The sequence below is a fragment of the Lepidochelys kempii genome, chromosome 1 (genome assembly GCF_965140285.1).
Source record: "Lepidochelys kempii isolate rLepKem1 chromosome 1, rLepKem1.hap1, whole genome shotgun sequence".
Lineage (NCBI taxonomy): Eukaryota > Metazoa > Chordata > Testudines > Cheloniidae > Lepidochelys > Lepidochelys kempii.
Genome location: NC_136380.1, coordinates 347,992,374 through 348,009,654, shown reverse-complemented (window position 1 = coordinate 348,009,654; position 17,281 = coordinate 347,992,374). Strand labels below are relative to the sequence as shown.

Genomic DNA, 17,281 nt, shown 5'->3' with positions numbered 1-17,281 from the left:
AGGCAGGAGGGAACCCAGTGAATGCTGCTAACAGTGCTTGGTGTGGGACATGCCCCCCTGCCTCAGCACCCTGGCTCTCCTAGATAGATACCAGCCCTACAGCTGAAGACAAGGTTCTATGGTTGGTGAGCATTTAGGAGTCGGCTGCTGATTGCTCCTGCCTGATTCCGTAGTGGCGCCCAGAGGACAAGAAAGAGTCGAGGGGGGCGGTTCGAGGACCTCGGTTATCAATTGCTCAGGACTGTCTCTACCCCTCTCTTTGGTGACGTTCCTCTCTTTCCCGTCCACCTGCCAAGACGCCGGTCTCCTATTGGCTCCGGCTATTGAAGGCCGCTGCTGATTGGCCTTCCCGTGGGCGCAAGCGAGCGAAGCCCTTCCATCCTCCCCCCAGCGGAGGAGGGAGGGAGCGGGCGGGGGGCGGAGCCCGAGCGGTGCGGGGAGCGGAGTCGGTCGGGCCATGTCGGCGGCGGAGGGCGGCTGGGACGGGAATCGGCGGCGGGGGGGCGCTGGAGGCAGCGGCTCGGGCGGAGGGTGCAGCGGGGACGGGCCCGGGGCGGCGCCGGCCGGGGGGCTCCTCAACCGCTTCGTCCAGCTGCCGGCCAGGCCCCACCTGGCAGGTGAGTCCGCTCCGGCCTCCCCCACAGCGCCTGGGGCAGCTCCGTCCCCCCTCCGTGAGGCAGCTCCGCCCCCCGCGCCCGTGGGGCAGCTCCGCCCCCGAGCAGCCTCCAAGCGGGGGGGGGTGTGACCCCATCTGGGGGTCCCTGATAATGCGGGGGGGGGCGCCCCACCGCCATGGCACTGCCCCACCTGGGGGGGTGGGGGCTGTCTGTGCTGCCCCGAAAACGGGGACACGCTGGGGCGCGATCGGCTTGAAATGGGGTGGGGCTGTCCGTGCTGCACTCATGGGTCCCTCCATCTTTCAGCGGACACAGGCCTCCCATCCAATCCCTAGGGTGCTGCTGGGGTCCTGGTTTCACAGCCGGGTCCAGGGAAGTACTGAGAGGTCCAGTCACTTGCCCAGGGTCTCTCACAGAATCCTAAAAACAAACCCTAAGGACTGAGTCAAGCCCTTTAATTGCATGAGCTGTGAACAGACTGTGTTTGATCTCAAAGGTGCTTTGCTACTACAGCGATGGACCAAGGGAAAGTGCCTGGTTAGAAAACCAGACACTGAATCTGCGCAGCTGGAAGCAGAATCTATATGCTCTGACTTTAAGACTGCTCTGTCTTTGGCTACAAGATCATTCTTTCATTGTATTTGTCATTAATGTAACTGACACCAATTCAAATTATCTCTTTCTGATGCCAGCAACATACAGTAGTAACACTGACAGTACCAGTGTGAGCTGCAAATTTAGGTGTAAAGAATGTTGCATCTACCAAAGAATGAGTAAAGCAGCTACAAATTACCTTCATACATACTACTGTTTAAAAGGCCAGCACTTTTCATAAATATTTTATTAAACTTTAAAATCAGCTCTACTAAATTTGTCTTATAAGACAATCATATACGTTTGGTTCCCTTTAGGAAAAAGAAGAGATAGTATCCCTGTTTCTTTCAGTTGAAACCAATTTTGCCTAATAATGTGAAGTCACTAACTTCCATTGTTTTCAGTGGATGTCAGGAGCCTAAATACCTTTGTGGATCTGGGCATAGGTGGCTTCAAAAGAGTTAATCTGTTTGTAAAGGCATTCCTTGTCTTTTAAAAACAAGACTTATTATTTTCTACAGTACTATCTGTTCTTTGCAAATGTCAGAGATCAGGTTGAGCTGTCTTGGCAATGCACTCTTCCGATGGTCCTGTTGATTTCTGCTGAATTTAAGCTTTTATAGTTTTGGGGGAAAAAACTGAATGTGAACTGTTGGAGGGCTGTCTTCCTGAATCTGTAGAAAGACAAGCAATCATTATGGAGAAGCGTGAACTATCCCTGTTTATCTCAATGTAGTATTTGCTCTGAACGTGATTGGTAAAAAATGTCAAACTTATCTTGGCTGATCGCTCTTGCAGAAACATCCAGTGATTGTGGATATGGTTTGGGGGAAAGTTGTGATAACCTACTCAGTCTGATACCTACCAAATGTTTCCATTCACAGATCTCAAATGTTGGCTGGTATGTAACTATTTGCTTTGAGGTGTTTGTACATCCAGCCAATTTGCATCTTCTCTCTACCATGACATCATCTGCCCTGATTTAACTGCCCTAGATTTCCATAAAGTAAGGTGGGATCCTTTTTTGAGTAGAGGTCATTGACATGAATTTATGCCAAAGGCTCTTAGCACACTGTGGAAGGTGGCACATTTGCTAAGGCTTTGCAAATCTTTCTTCACCTTCAGTAAGCCCTGTATTCTGTATTATTTCATACAGTTGTGTGTTTTTTTTTCTTTTGTTTTTGTTTTGCTGGGGGAAGGAGCTAAATTGCAGAAAGTAGAACTAACATTACAAAAGTGAAAGTGCTCTGGGATATTTTCTATTCCTGGCTCAGCTGCTGATTCATTGTGACCTATGGAAAGTCTTAACCTTTATGCCAGTGTCTGCATCTATAAAATGGGAATACTTTTCTCTTTTGAGATCCTTTCAGGAAAAGACTTGGGGGAGGAAGATTAAAATTGTACTTATAAAAGTAACTTGTTCAACAAGGGAAAAACTCTTTGAAGTAATAAAGTAAAAATTCTTTAAAATCCATTGTAAAAGGATTATAAAAAGAGTCATACTGTATCTAGAATCTGATGCAAAAGTCATGCTGATAGACCTGTATTAAGAGAGCAGATATTTGTCCATACAGCAACTGCCAAAAGCTGTACTCGTAGCTTAACAGTTAAAGCTGACTTGAAAAATTAATCCTTTTTGCTTCTCTTACATATAAAGAAGGCCTGAGGTCTTAGAAGGTGGGGGGGGGGGGGGTTTGGGGTGTGTGTATGTATGTGTGTGTGTTTGTTTTCTTGGAGGATTTCTTGGCTGCGGGTTGGGAATATGAGTTCTTGTATCTTAATTGAATGTTTGGCATGTGGAGAAAAATTGTCTGTGTTAAAGATTCAGGTATTTGCTAGGCATGGAAGATTGAGATATTAACAAAGAGTTTTAAATGGTCTGATGAAAATGTCTTCCCTTCCTCAGTCTTACTTGGCTTTCACTTTCTTGTGATGACACGTCACTAATTCAGTAGTCAACATAGTCTTCTGTGGCAGACAAAATCTGAATATCTAATGTGTCTTAAAAAAAGAAAGAATGTCAAGCCCTTCAGACTTTCTGTATATGTCATAAGGAAGGAGGAAAATAGAGACCACCTTGTTTGCAGGTCCGGTTTAACATTCACAATACAAATTCTTCCCTGTCCCTCTTTTTAGACCCTAACTTACTCCTGTTTATTACTGTATTTACTTGGTCATTCTTTTTGTAACTAAGCATTACAAATACTGCCTGACCTGCTTTATGACGGGATGCAAGCAGTATCCTGTATGATCTAAAGTTTCTTGTTTCTTTTTTGTTTCCCATATTTGGGATTTTGCCAGTGGAATGGGATTATATAAAATTTGTGGAAAGCAACTTAAAATATTCTGTGCAATGTTGCATTTTTTAAGTAACACAAACACAAGCTTTGGGTGAAAAGTTTTTCTCCTTCATGCACTGGTATTCTGAAAAAACACAATTCATACATAATGATAATTCTAATCTAAATATCCTATGAGATTCTTGTGTGTGAGGCTTATGGCCAAGCTGATCAGTCAGTCAACATTGTTTTCAGAGGTTTCCTTTACTCTTAATGCTGGGATATTGTGTCCACTATAGTCCTGTAACTATCTCACTAATCCTGGAAGGTACTCCGTGATCAACTGCACAACTTAAAAATTGCCAAGGTGTCCAGCTGTGATGGAAGGTTTGGAAGATAAGTTTGAGGAACAGAATGGAGAAATAAGCATGTTCACCAAGTCTTGAAGTGCTGCTTCTGTAGCCTGATCAGATTCAGTGGGGATAGACATCTTAGAAATAACATAAACAGAAGAGACAGTTACAATTTCTAAAAAGGTTGAGGTATTGAAGCAGGAAGGAGAGGAAGTTGAGTCTTAGGCCTTGTCTGCATGGGACTTTTGAACGTGTTTGCATTCTCTTGAATGGGTTTTAACTAAAACAGCTTCAAACTTGGTTTGTCTGGCCACTGTTGAAAAGCTGAAACTGCCTTAAAAGGTGAAGGTGGGACCTAAAAGTCGGTATCAATTTGCCCTTTAATTGGTGGTTTTGCGAGGGCTAAAACTTTGGTTTTGTCTTCTGTAGGGGTCATGCTCCACAGACCTTGCTGATGTCCTCCAGCAACAAAGAAGAAAGTTGGAACTTGACATTCCAAATTTTGAAAATGTGGGTGGGGAAAAGAGTATTGAGGGCATGTTTATGCAATGTAAAGAAGCAATAAAAAGCACAAACAATTTTTACTTTACAATTAATCTTCTAGAGGATACTACACCTGGAAGAGTAGGTTGAGCAGTGATGCAAGTTGTGAAGGGAGATGTTGGAATTGCCATCCTTGGAGCTATATGAGGCAAGATCCAGACAACTGTCTGTCATGCTCTAGGAATAATTAAATCCAGCTATGCTGGAGGGGGGTTGATCTAAATGATCTCTTAGAGGCTCATTCCAGCCCAGATGAATCTGATACTTGCTTGTAAAGTATAAAGGATTCATGGTTGTCCTTGGAAACCATGGGGATCCATATGCGAATTGTCTTAAAATATATTTGGACACTGGTCCCTCACAAGAAAGTCTTCAGGTGTTTCAGATAGAGCTTAACTCTCCAGTTAAATGTCAATATTCCTCATCTGTATCCAGTTGTTTGCTGGATACAACTTTAGGGAAATGGGAATGAAGTGGAATGTGAATACTGAAAACATTTGCATCATGTGACCCTTACCAGGGCTGAAAGTGAGGGTTTAATGCTCTTTATCAGTGCATGCTGTCTTTAATTGGAGTCCAGCAGCCTCTTTTTGAATTCTCGTGCTCTCAGTTTTGGCAGCCTTCCCATTCTAGGCTGGAAAAGTGTGAAACTTACTTTTTATTTCACTGACCACTCTAAATGCTTCGACTGGAATAAATCCTGGATGTTGATCCATTTCAGCTCAAATGCATGAGACTCTTGTATTCCGTCAAAGTGAGGAAACATTTGTAGCTTTGTTTAAAGCAACTAAAACTGATCACAAATTTTACTAGTTTATACAATACTGTGAGCCTGAATCTGGATTGCCTCTCTTACAGCTTTTGGGTGGCTGCCCTTCCATGCTTCTATTTAATCATGGAGTTGCTCTAAGAAACTCTCCATTTCCCGATAGTTCAGTCTTCAGTCATCATAGGATGACTATGAGCTGCCAATGTGATATGGCTGTGAAAAAAGCTAATGTCGTCTTGGGATGCATCAGGAGAGGTATTTCCAGTAGGGATAAGGAGGTTTTAGTACCGTTATATAAGGCACTGGTGAGACCTCACCTGGAATACTGTGTGCAGTTCTGGTCTCCCATGGTTAAGAAGGATGAATTCAAACTGGAACAGGTACAGAGAAGGGCTACTAGGATGATCCGAGGAATGGAAAACTTGTCTTATGAAAGGAGACTCAGGGAGCTTGGCTTGTTTAGCCTAACCAAGAGAAGGCTGAGGGGTGATAGGATTGCTCTTCTATAAATATATCAGAGGGATAAATACCAGAGAGGGAGAGGAATTATTTAAACTCAGTACCAATGTGGACACAAGAACAAATGGATATAAACTGGCCACTAGGAAATTTAGATTAGAAATTAGACGAAGGTTTCTAACCATCAAAGGAGTGAAGTTTTGGAATAGCCTTCCGAGGGAAGTAGTGGGGGCAAAAGATCTATCTTGCTTTAAGATTAAACTCGATAAGTTTATGGAGGAGATGGTATGATGGGATAACATGGTTTTGGTAATTAAATATTCATGGTAAATAGGCCCAATGGCCTGTGATGGGTTTTTAGATGGGGTAAGATCCAAGTTACCCGGGAAAGAATTTTCTGTAGTATCTGGCTGATGAATCTTGCCCATATGCTCAGGGTTTAGCTGATCGCCATATTTGGGGTCGGGAAGGAATTTTCCTCCAGGGCAGATTGGAAGGCCCTGGAGGTTTTTCGCCTTCCTCTGTAGCATGGGGCACGGGTCACTTGCTGGAGGATTCTCTGCTCCTTGAGGTCTTCAAACTACAATTTGAGGACTTCAATAGCACAGATATAGGTGTGAGGTCTTTTTTAGGAGTGGTGGGTGAAATTCTGTGGCCTGCATTGTGCAGGAGGTCAGACTAGATGATCATAATGGTCCCTTCTGGCCTAAATATCTATGAATCTATGAATCTTTGGCTATACCAAACTTTCACTTTTGGGGCAAGTTATCAAACAGTCCACCGTCTCCTAATAGTGGAGGAGTCAGCTAGACCTGGTCTAACTGAACATTATAATGCAGCACTTTCATTTTATGTTAGTTGGAACAAGAATGATGGCACCTTGGGTCCATTTTATGCTAGTGTCTTCATCACAAGCAGGCAACACGTACGGTAGAAATCAACCTCCAGCTGTTTGTGTGTTGGGACTGTAGATAGCAATCACTGGGATAAGATTGCATGAAGTGTTGCAGTATTGTTTTTCTTGCCTAAGTATTGCTCAATTTCAACAAGCCGTTTACAATGCTTGGTGGGACAGATTACAGTGGTTTAAACAACTCATCTGGAAAATGGTGTATTTCACCAGTAATAAACGGTTCAGGTGCCTTTCGTGAATTTAGTTAAGCTGCCATGGTCATAATCCTGGATTGTCTTTTAACGTGTCTGAAGAAGTTTTGTTATCTACCTATAACGAATCCATAAGCATTTGCAAGTCACATACTGCACCAAGGCACTGTTTTGTGCTACCTTTCGAAGAGTTGTGATATATAGAGCACCCACTTCTGCCTGCTCAAGCCTTGAAAAGTTAATTGAAAATAAGCATGCTGCATGTGTGCAACATGCCTTTCAAATGCTTACCTTGTTCAGATATAATGAGGCCATAGCTCATCCTTGAGAATTAAAGACCGTGACAGCTTGCGTTGGATGCTCTTTTAGGGCTTGTCTTTGCTGCAAAGTTAACTTTAGTGTTGCCTCAAACTAGAGTCTTGTCTACACACACACAAGCCCTTAACTCAGGCCTGGTGGTGCTTTTAACTTAATTTGGCTGGCCCAAGAGGGAGGATAGGCTAAAACCATTAGTGAGCACAACTTGTCAGCTGATAACATAACCACTCTGTAGTGTAGATGTAGGCTAGTGCTACCCAAGTGCTGCTCATCCTCCCAGTTCCTTCACACACTTTGCCCCATGTGCTCAGAAAAGACAGAGCGGTTATCTCATGATTTGCTGAGAGAGAATTAATTGAGCAGTTTTGATTATTGCAACACACACAGCCCTGGGATGTGTCCCCAGAAGTCTTAGTGTCGCAAACAAATGAGTGCAACACTGGTGGAGATGCAGCAATTTGAGTGCTGTAGCAACCAGTGTGGTTGCTCTGACTCAAGCTAGATAAACTCGAGAGGAGTAAGTGGAGTGTAGATAGCTTGAGTTAACAGCAGTGAAGACATGCCCTAAGAGGGAGTGTCTTGCATGTGTAGAGAATGAGAATTCTTGTGGCCAAACTTGATGCAACTTAACGGGGAAGAAGACGTTCTTCAAATGCGCAAATGGCAGCTAGAAGCCTAAGTGCTTCTGACTTTGAAAATCTCCCTCTATCTTTCTGGGACTGCAACTAGGGTGACCAGATAGCAAGTATGAAAAATTGCGACACTTTTTTTCCAGGCGGGGGTGGAATTGATACCTATATAAGACAAAGCCCCTAATATTGGGTTGTCTGGTCACCCTAACTGTAACAAGTAGACCTTACAGGCTGCTACTGACTCTTATCTTGCTCCTATTCTTTCCTTTTTACATACTGTAGTTTCTTTCAAAGGCGTAATGAACAAACTGTCAAGTGAATTGTCTGAAACCTACTGTCTATGCAATAGATCAAAGCAAACCATAAGCATTTTGTGTCCTGTACACACAGATCTGGATAAACTCAGTGGATTGTGGGGAGGGGATGTTGAAACTTGAGAACTAGAATTCCAATTTCAGGAGTTGCTTCTGTAACACAATCCTTTCTAGGCCAGTAACTGAGTCTCCAACTAGAGAAGGTGAGTGAGGTAAAATTCTAAAATGCCCATGGGAGGGGTTGGAAACTAAACTGATGTGATTTATTTGCAGGGGAAACGTCTTTGTTTAAGCCTGTGAAAATAAAACAGAACAAAAATAATCTAAACCCTCCGCTTTTGCTTCCATGGTCAGAGGAAAACTTCCCTCACTTTGATCACCCCTCTGGTAAGAGTGCTCCCACAAGCAGCACTCTTTACGGTGGCGTGGCATTTTTTTAACCAGGTGTGCTTAAAATGCAGTTAGCATTTCTAAGCCTAGAGCTGCAGGCAGCCATCTTGCTGAAAAGATTATCACCTGTGACTGGCATTCTGAGGGCCCTATGAAAGAGACACTAACCCAGTCTCCATCCTGCTTCAACAGTGAGTTCCGATTGCTTAAACGTTGTTAACCGTTGTTAAAGTGAGTTAAAAACTGATTTAGCCTCGCCTGCCTGCCTGCAGCTCTAGGCTCAGAAAGAACTGTATTGAAAAGCCTTGAAATGTGTTTTATTTGCCGTGACAAGGAGTTCTTACCGTGTGAACACCGATCCTGTTCGGCTGAGCAGAGAGAGTGCAGCTTTCCTTTAAAATTGGACACCTGTGGAAGTTCTACGTCAGCTTCCAGTAAAACCTGATGATTTAGAGCAATAATATGGCTGCCTTTGTGTGGCTCTTAGGGCTATTTTTCATTCCTATCCTGGGATTAAACTCCACCACACTGCATTCGAGTTTGCTTGTTGACTAATTTCTTATCCCCTGGACTCTTGATCAGGAGTATTTTTCATTCTCTGTTTACAGACACCTGATAGCTACAGGGCAGTAAGATGCAAGTAGGGCGTCCATCTGTGAAGCTTGGGTAATATCTTGCTGAGAAGCTCCTCCCTCTGGCTGCTGGGAAGACAGTGTGTGTTGAGGCTCCTATCAAGGTGCTGTTCCCTGGACTCTGCTCAGGGTCTCCATCTTCTGTATCTGTCTGCAGCTAGTAGCTGGCTGGGGATGGAGAAGTCACGTTTCTGGACTGGACAGAGCTTGCCAGAAAGAGCTTTATTCCTTCCCCCACATCCCAAGCCTCACATCCTAGATGTGGGGTTGGCAACATCATGCCTCTTTGGGGAGAAGGGGGTGTATCCTCTTCCCCTGTAAATAGCTCCAGCCACTTGCACCTCAGCTCTTCCCAACAAGGGGATGAAACAGATGTGATTCTGATCAGTTTCACTTCTGTCCACAGGGTTCCCAATAGCAACCGTGAAACTGACCAGGTTCTTGTCTGCTTCTTGGGACAGCTAAAGCACAGTAGCAAGCTGGAGTGTTGTCTCCACAGATTTAGGAAGACAGCACTGCATCAGTTCCCTCTGTGACGATAACTACCAGGGCACTAGGCTTAGTAATTCAGTTTAAGAACAACAAAACTTAAATTCTGCAGAAATTGATGGTTTAGGCCCCTTTCACTCACTAGGAAAAGTTTAATCTGAGTCGATTAATTATTGTTTTTCAGTTAAGCTCTGCTTTAACAACTCAGTCCTGTTAAAGGGACACTGACTGGATTTCCGGCACTTGGTCTCAAAAACAAGATTAAAGTGGCCTCCCTTTTGAAAATGAAAATCCTAATGGAAGAGTTAAGGGATACTGCGCAAACACCATATAGTACCTCTTCATAAATCCTAACTAGGGGAGAGATTGTTAGCTTATGGGGCAGTTACTACTCTATTGTATATGTCTGGCCAGTGGCAGGATGCCAACGTTTCTTTTCCTGAGATTAAAAAAAGATAATAAAATGGAAAGCAAATTGCTTTGTCCACTAAACTTGTCGTCTTGCTGCTCTGCCTGAGGTCCCTCTTACTGTACATTTTTGCTGCCTGTATTCAGTGGTTGAGTTGCTTTTCGTTGTGCCTTGCAGTTCAATTATATATGAAAAAAATTATACAGAGTGGTTGAAATATGGGTGGGAAAAAATCCAGTTGACTTTAGAATGCAGTCACGTCATGGAAAAGTGACTTGATTAGTCCTAACTTAGAACCCTTTTGAGGTATGGCTATGTGGCAGTATTTCAATGTCACGCTGTTTGCCTGAATTCTTCTCCTCCTCTGAAAGTTCCTGATGCCTTGCTTGGTTTTATGTCAACCAAATTAGCTTTGGAGCCTTGAAACTGGGAAAGCAGAACTGACAGTCCGCTCTGCTGTTCAGAACTTTGTACTTTGAAGCTATTTTGTGTAAATCATTTTTTTTCCCCCTTTGGTGCATAAATTTCAATCACTTCCTTTTCTGATATTCATTGCAATGAACCATGCAATGAATATGCTTCATATTATACTTGCATAATGCAGGTGACAGGGTAAAAATTGGAAACTTTATATCCGATGTCTAGTACTGGAGTTTTCGTCTCTCTCGTACTTGGGTGCAAATTGATCTAAGGCTTAGCAGAAATGGTGTTTATCAGAGGGTATGAGTCAGTTTGTTCTGCATAGCATGGCTGTGCCCTGTCTTTTATACCCCATTGTATTGTAATATCATGCCATCTTTTCCCAGACATCTGAGAGTAGAAAGGGCTAGTACATTATGAAGGATTGGTTGCCTAAGGAGCCCAGGCAGGGAACATTCTTCTCTCCAAAGCCTTTGGCTTCACATATACTTGAAGCATACTTCTAAGCAAAGTAAAGAGGGGCTCTGGGTTCCCCAAGCATTACCTGTTTGCATAGAGTGGCAATCCTGTACTTTAGCTTCCAGACTACTGCTCTAACAAGATTTGCTAAAAGGAGTAAAGGAGATAGTGGTGAAGTGGCGCTAGTCTAAGATTCAGTTATTGTCAGCTGGTGGGGTGATAGTTATATTACTAGAGTACGCGGAGGAACCAGTCTGAATTGAGGTCCCCATGGCAGTGGACTCCGTCAACATAGTAAAAGGCAGCGCTCTGCCCTAAAGAGCTTTCTAACTCCTTCAAAAGACAAAGCAACCAGGTAGATGCTGTCCACAATGGAGAGGGTATGGGTGAGGGGTAATAAGAATGGGAATGCATTGGTACCCAGATGAGCAGTGTGTATGAGGGATAGGTGTCAGGGTGTTTTAAAGATGCAAATGAAAAGTTTAAGGAGTAGCTGTATAGTCTGAAATTGAACTGTTGGTTCTAAACTGGCAAGAACCTATTTGGATGGTAATGTTGGCTTCTGATGTCTTTTTCTGTTTATCTTGGCAAATAAACCTCTCTCTGTTTTTAATCTCTTTATGAGAGAGATCTTGGAATGACTCATACAGATATGTGGATCCAATCCTGCTGTTGCTTATTTATGCAGAATACCCATTAACTCCATTGGGTTCTGCGTATGCCTAACCAAGGATGGAATTTGGACTCCAATCTATTTGTATCTAAGCACTCCTTTGACAACTTCCTGATTGATCTGTAGTTAATCTGGAGCTTTATTATGGGTTAGTGAGTTTTATTTTACTAACTTTAAAGGTGAACTGGAAAAAATGTTTGCTTTTTTTTGTGTTTGCTTTGATATTCAAAAGTTTGAGATTTTTAAAAAATTTTCTTTTCTGCTTGTCTTTTACATACAAATACAGGTGGTTTATCGTCTTCTTTTCCCTGGAAGACTCTATGGACAAATGGAGAGATGGTAGAATTATGTTATCAAAAATACCAAGGAAGTAAAGGGGAAGTGATATTTATTCAAGCTCTAAAACCAATTTAATTCAATGCCTGACAAGCAGTTGAAAGACAAGGTTTTTTTGTTGAAAAGATTCCATGCCCTGGACCTTCCAGTTCTTTGTTCTCTAAAGAAACCTCCAGCAAAAAAATGAACAAGGAAGAGAAGATGCTTCTGACTTTAAACAAATGAATCAAAAAACTCCTGTTAGACTGTCTTCATTATAAGCAAACCAAAAAGGATCGATGTTTCAGTTTTTCCTTTGCAGATCACCTTTAAAGTATCAGATAATCTTAATTCAATAAAGTAATGTAGATTTGAGGCCAATAGCCTTTTGGTTACTGATTTAATACATGTATCAAGTGACTCTTGTTTGTGCACTAACATTTGGTATAGTTTCTTCATTGGCTAATAAAATTTTATTGAACAAGGATAGCAGTATTGTATAGGAGACCAGTCCTGGTAGGCAATTGTCTTTCATGGTAATAATGGCCAAAATGTAGCCTGTATGCAATTTTCAGCTTACCACTGTCGCATGCAAAAACCTCTTACTTTGTTCAACACACATGTTAGTGTATGTTACTCAGCTCTGCAAAGCATTTCAGTTACTGTAAATGCTTCCTTTGCAGTTCCAGAAGCATGAAACCTTGTCAGCAATGCAGAGTAAAATGTTAAGTGTGAGGGGGAATTGAAAAGGGAAGTTGGTCACATTTGTTCTGTTATACTCAAGCTTGGGTCTCAATACCTGGAAGAGATTTGACAGATGGTTAAAATGGGAGCTATGTCTGTATCAACAGAATTTGAATGAATTTGGCTTGATGTTTATTTGGCTTGACTGGTATCATCTGATAATAAGCGTGGATCAAACCCACTTTTTCTTTGAGTAATTCTCACCCCAGTGCTGAGATCACATCGCTAAACCTATTTGTTGACTAATCCAAATTTAACCAGTTGGCTTGGATTAGTGTCACACATTAATCCTGTTGGCCCTGTAACATAGGGTGTGTTAAAAATACATAACTGCATCAAACCATTCCAATGATTTGCTGTAGGGATACAAATGGAACTTTTAACAGACTGTCACATCTTGTTAATTTCCGTAATGCTGCCAAATTCATGAACACATTGGAAAGACACCTGGGGCTGGTGAACTTGAGATATGTTCCAATAACTGTAGATATTGAATGTGTCAGGATTATACTACTTTCCACTAATCTAGTCCATATCTGGTGATTTCTCCCTGTGGTGAAGAGATTGATTAATGCAGATAACTGAAAAACATGATTCAGAATACAGAGTAGCAGCCGTGTTAGTCTGTATTCACAAAAAGAAAAGGAGGACTTGTGGCACCTTAGAGACTAACCAATTTATTTGAGCATGAGCTTTCGTGCCGCAAGTATGCCTTTTCTTTTTGATTCAGAATAGTATCCTCGGGATCCCTCTCATCAGTGTAATGCACACGTGTGCCACAGATGGAGCTAATGACAAGAGTTGTCACCAGTTCATTGGGTTTTATCTCCTACTTGCTGCTCATTGGCTTTGTGAGTGATGAGTGCTATGAAAAGCAGTTTGAATCCTAGAAACAACATAAAACAGCTGATGAGTTTTAGCCACAAGGTGGCAGCACTCCACTACAGATTACTGAATTTGATCAGAACAAGTAAAAAGAACAGGAGGACTTGTGGCACCTTAGAGACTAACCCATTTATTTGAGCCTAAGCTTTCGTGAACTACACCTCACTTCATCGGATGCTCACGAAAGCTTAGGCTCAAATAAATGGGTTAGTCTCTAAGGTGCCACAAGTCCTCCTTTTCTTTTTGCGGATACAGACTAACACGGCTGCTACTCTGAAACCTGTCCGAACAAGTGTACGCTGCACAATAGTGGTACCTTCATCTGGCAGACCTGGAACCAGTTTAAGCACATCTGCTTCTTCTGGGTGGTAAAAGCTGTTAACCTTTCTGGACCGGTAGTTTACATCATGTTAGTGATGATGCTTTATATTTTTCATGATTCTTAACTTGCTGCTGTTATTGCTGAGTGTGTGTATCTGACTCATTGCTGGTAATTGTGGTAACAGGCTCTAAGAAGAAAATACGATTGGTCCTAATTAGACGCTTCCCTCGATCTCGTCCCATCCTAAAGGTCCGTAAGAGGTCTTTCAGAGCAGGTGGGTGGCGCTGATCACCGATCACTGTGTGGGTGATGGGAACCTCTTCTAAATTCTGCGCTTTCCAAATGCTGCTTAAGGAGTGCTTGTGGTTTGGGTGTGTATAAGCACGGGTGTTTAAAGGTGTGCTTGGTTCATATCAGTATGTTGCTTGCTGATCTGACTTTCTAAAATGGGGAGTTTTGTGAATTGCATCTTCGAAACGAGCACTTTTGTACTCTTGCCAAATCACTTTGTATGTGACCTCTATCCTGTGTAGAAAACTGATAATTGAAATGCACTAGATCCAGTCGTCATGAGACCTGCTACATGTGCCTTAGGACCTCGGCTTCATTCAGCAAATGGGCAGTTGTTCAATGTTTCTCTTTACTCTCCACATTCAGTATCAGGCCCCTGCTCTCATTTACTGTACACTATCCAAAACCTGCACTGAATACAAAATTAATCATTTCCTCTTGGGCATCTCTGTGGCAGTCTCCCCTTAGGATTTGTGTTTCATAAACACTGATGAAGTTATCTTCATGACACTCTTGTGAGATTACGTGGTGGCATTCCCATTTTGCATGTGGGAAACTGAGAGATTAAGGCCAAAATTGCCAAATCTCCTAGGAGCTGCTAGGAAGCCCAGAGATGGAGCATCCTCAATAAAGAATGTTTGGCGAATGTAGCTGCTAAACTCTGACTCTCTGAGCATATGTGAACTGGAGTTTTTTTCAGTTTAACTTGGTCAGATTTGGGCAAATTCTCACAGGCACGGAAAAAGGCACATCCTTGACCCAGGGTGACCTTCCTGCCAAATGTCATCTCCCTGTGCCAAAAGCATGGTGGGGCTCCAGCTTCTCAGTGATGGCTGGAAGAATTTTTTTTTTTTTTTTTAAAGGCCCAAACACTGTATTTTTCCCCTGCTCTCTTTCTTGGAAACAGCTGAACTGTTCTAGCTGAAATTTATATATAGAAAAGCCAGAGGCAAACACCTGGCATGGGAAATTTCAACTCGAAGGGCTAAAATTATCAGACCCTGGTTTTGGTTATTTATAAAGGAAAGTGTCAGGCAATGTGAGTTATAGGTGATACTATCTTCACTGCCTATCCTAGTGTCAGCAAGCTGGGACTTCGCTCTTATATGGGTGTAGCTCTTGTATGTTCAGCTCCAGAGCATCTGACTGCTGGAATAAATTGGCCCACTGAGTTAGAAATGCAGTTAAAAGGCCTTTCCTTGGGTAACAGCCCTTTACTCTGAACTCTTTCTACCTTTGCTTATCCAGAATGTTGTTGGAAGAGGGGCTCCTAGGGAGAGACTTCCTGCAGTTAGCTTTCCTTGCAACAGGCGGCTCTGGGGATGTTTTGAAAGCCGCAGAAAGTGATGGTTACCAGTGGGCATTTCAGCAAAATGGTGGAGTTAGAGAAACACAACCGGCTATTTTAGCCACGTCGTCTGTGGCTCCAGGTCATGAGGAGGAAGCACGCTGTGTGGTCATAGCTGCAAGGCTAGGCCTGATTCGCCGTGTGTATTGAACTAAAACAAGCTGAGCATTGTTTTTGGATCGCTTGTCCATGGGCAGTGAAGATTTCTAGTATCACTCTCCAGGAAGAAAGTGGCTGTCCCAAGTCTTAGCCTGTGGTCTTTAATCTGTCAGGAAGATGTAAAATTGCCTCTGCTACCGAGCTTATTTTGTTTAGCACTCTCCTTCCTCACCCCAACATTTTAGCCACTAATCTGAGGGGGATTCATGTGTTGGCCTGTGCTGGGGTTCCCTTCCGTGTGAGTGTGGAGTGGGGCACAAGGGCAAAGGGGGGCGTACAGGAGAGTGAATCTGAACCTGCGTTAATGACAGCTCTGTTGCATGGTGGCAAAGTTGTTGCTGCCTAGTAGTAGGAATGAGGCCTACGCAGAGCATGGAGATCCAAATTTTATTTGGCACCAGCATGATCTTCAGTATGTGGTGTCGCCTTGGATTTGCCCGCGCCCTGCCCTTTTTACCTTCTGCTCTAGGGAAGGAGCAGGCATGCGAAGGTCTTCCATTTGGGGAGGTACGTGTCCATTGCCTACCCTTTCCTGTAGCCTGTGTTCTCTCTTGGGTTCCCGACTGTGCTCCAGGCAGTATTATTAAGGCCTTTGTGTTGGTCTTCCAGGGGATTGTTACTGTGCTGTTCTGAAGCTTAATTTAGTTAACTGTTTAACTCCGTCCCATAGATGTGCAAGGTGCGAAAGACACACACAAGCGACAAGTCCCTGCCTGAAACACAGCCCCACAGGAGCGAATGATAAAGCGTAGTGTAGGAGTTAAGGAAGAAGTGAGGCTAAATCATGATGTGTTCACTGTTCCCTCCCAACATTTTACTATAAACCTTTGGGACAGTGTCTGGAATGAAATCCGAGAAAGGGAGCTCTGAGGAAGGGTTTGAAAGATCATGGAGGATGTCCTGTGTATAACAGAGCATCTGAATAGGCAAGGTCCGATTGGACGAGTAGAGTAGTCTAGGATGAGATGTAACATGCAGGCCCTTGAAGACAAGGTGTTGAGAGAAGACCTTTTCAGAGAGGTGGATCTTCTCATAATGGAAATATCAACTCCTTAGCACGTGCACGCACGCAAGCAAAAAATAATAATTGCCATTTAACTCTAGCTGTTACAGTTGGAAGCTGAAATTTCATCCACTGCAGCGTCCGCCTTTGATCCCCCAAAATATGCAAACCTAGCTCCTTCCTTCCTTGGCTCCCCAAACCTTGCTTTCTCCCTTCTGTATATGCTTAGTAAAAATAACTTCTTCCTGCTCCAGGCCACCGAGCCCCACCAGCAAGGAGCGGCCATCGTTGTGTAGCAGATAACGCCAACCTGTACGTGTTCGGAGGGTATAACCCGGACTACGATGAGTCTGGCGGGCCAGAGAATGAAGACTACCCTCTCTTCAGGGAACTTTGGCGATATAATTTTGCAACAGGCGCATGGCATCAAATGGGCACCGAAGGCTATATGCCTAGAGAACTAGCATCCATGTCACGTGAGTACAAGAATCCAGTTGCTGCATGTGAAATCTATTCTAGTGGAATGCCCTAGTGCTGTGCAGATCCAACTGTGTAAAGACAGTGTGGTGTAACTAGAGCACAAGAGAGAAGTGAGAGAGCTGTGCTCTGTTTTGACTCTCCCATGGACATGCTGTGTGTCTGTGGGCAGGTCACTGTTACTGTTGTCCTCTTTCACCTCACCCACCTGCTTCCTAATGAGCGTTTTTAAAATACCTGCCATAAATCTAAAACGAGTAGTGATTCTGAGTGCCCACTTGAG

At 43.2% G+C, this 17,281-nt stretch overlaps 1 protein-coding gene across 5 annotated transcripts in view; it reads left to right on the top strand.

The window, feature by feature from the left end:
- Window positions 1-421: 421 nt before the first annotated feature.
- The window catches only part of KLHDC10 (kelch domain containing 10), a 35,033-nt gene continuing 18,173 nt past the window's right edge, over window positions 422-17,281 (top strand). For 4 of the 5 annotated variants that reach the window (XR_012156866.1, XM_073328922.2, XM_073328924.2 and 1 more), the window contains exons 1-3: window positions 422-617; window positions 13,905-13,994; window positions 16,776-16,997. Coding sequence is in view for 4 of the 5 variants with exons in the window: in XM_073328922.2 (XP_073185023.1) it covers window positions 458-617; window positions 13,905-13,994; window positions 16,776-16,997 (472 nt within the window). In the remaining variant the exon portion in view is untranslated. The remainder of the gene's footprint in view (window positions 618-13,904; window positions 13,995-16,775; window positions 16,998-17,281) is intronic. The other variant, XM_073328923.2, reaches the window with a different exon arrangement.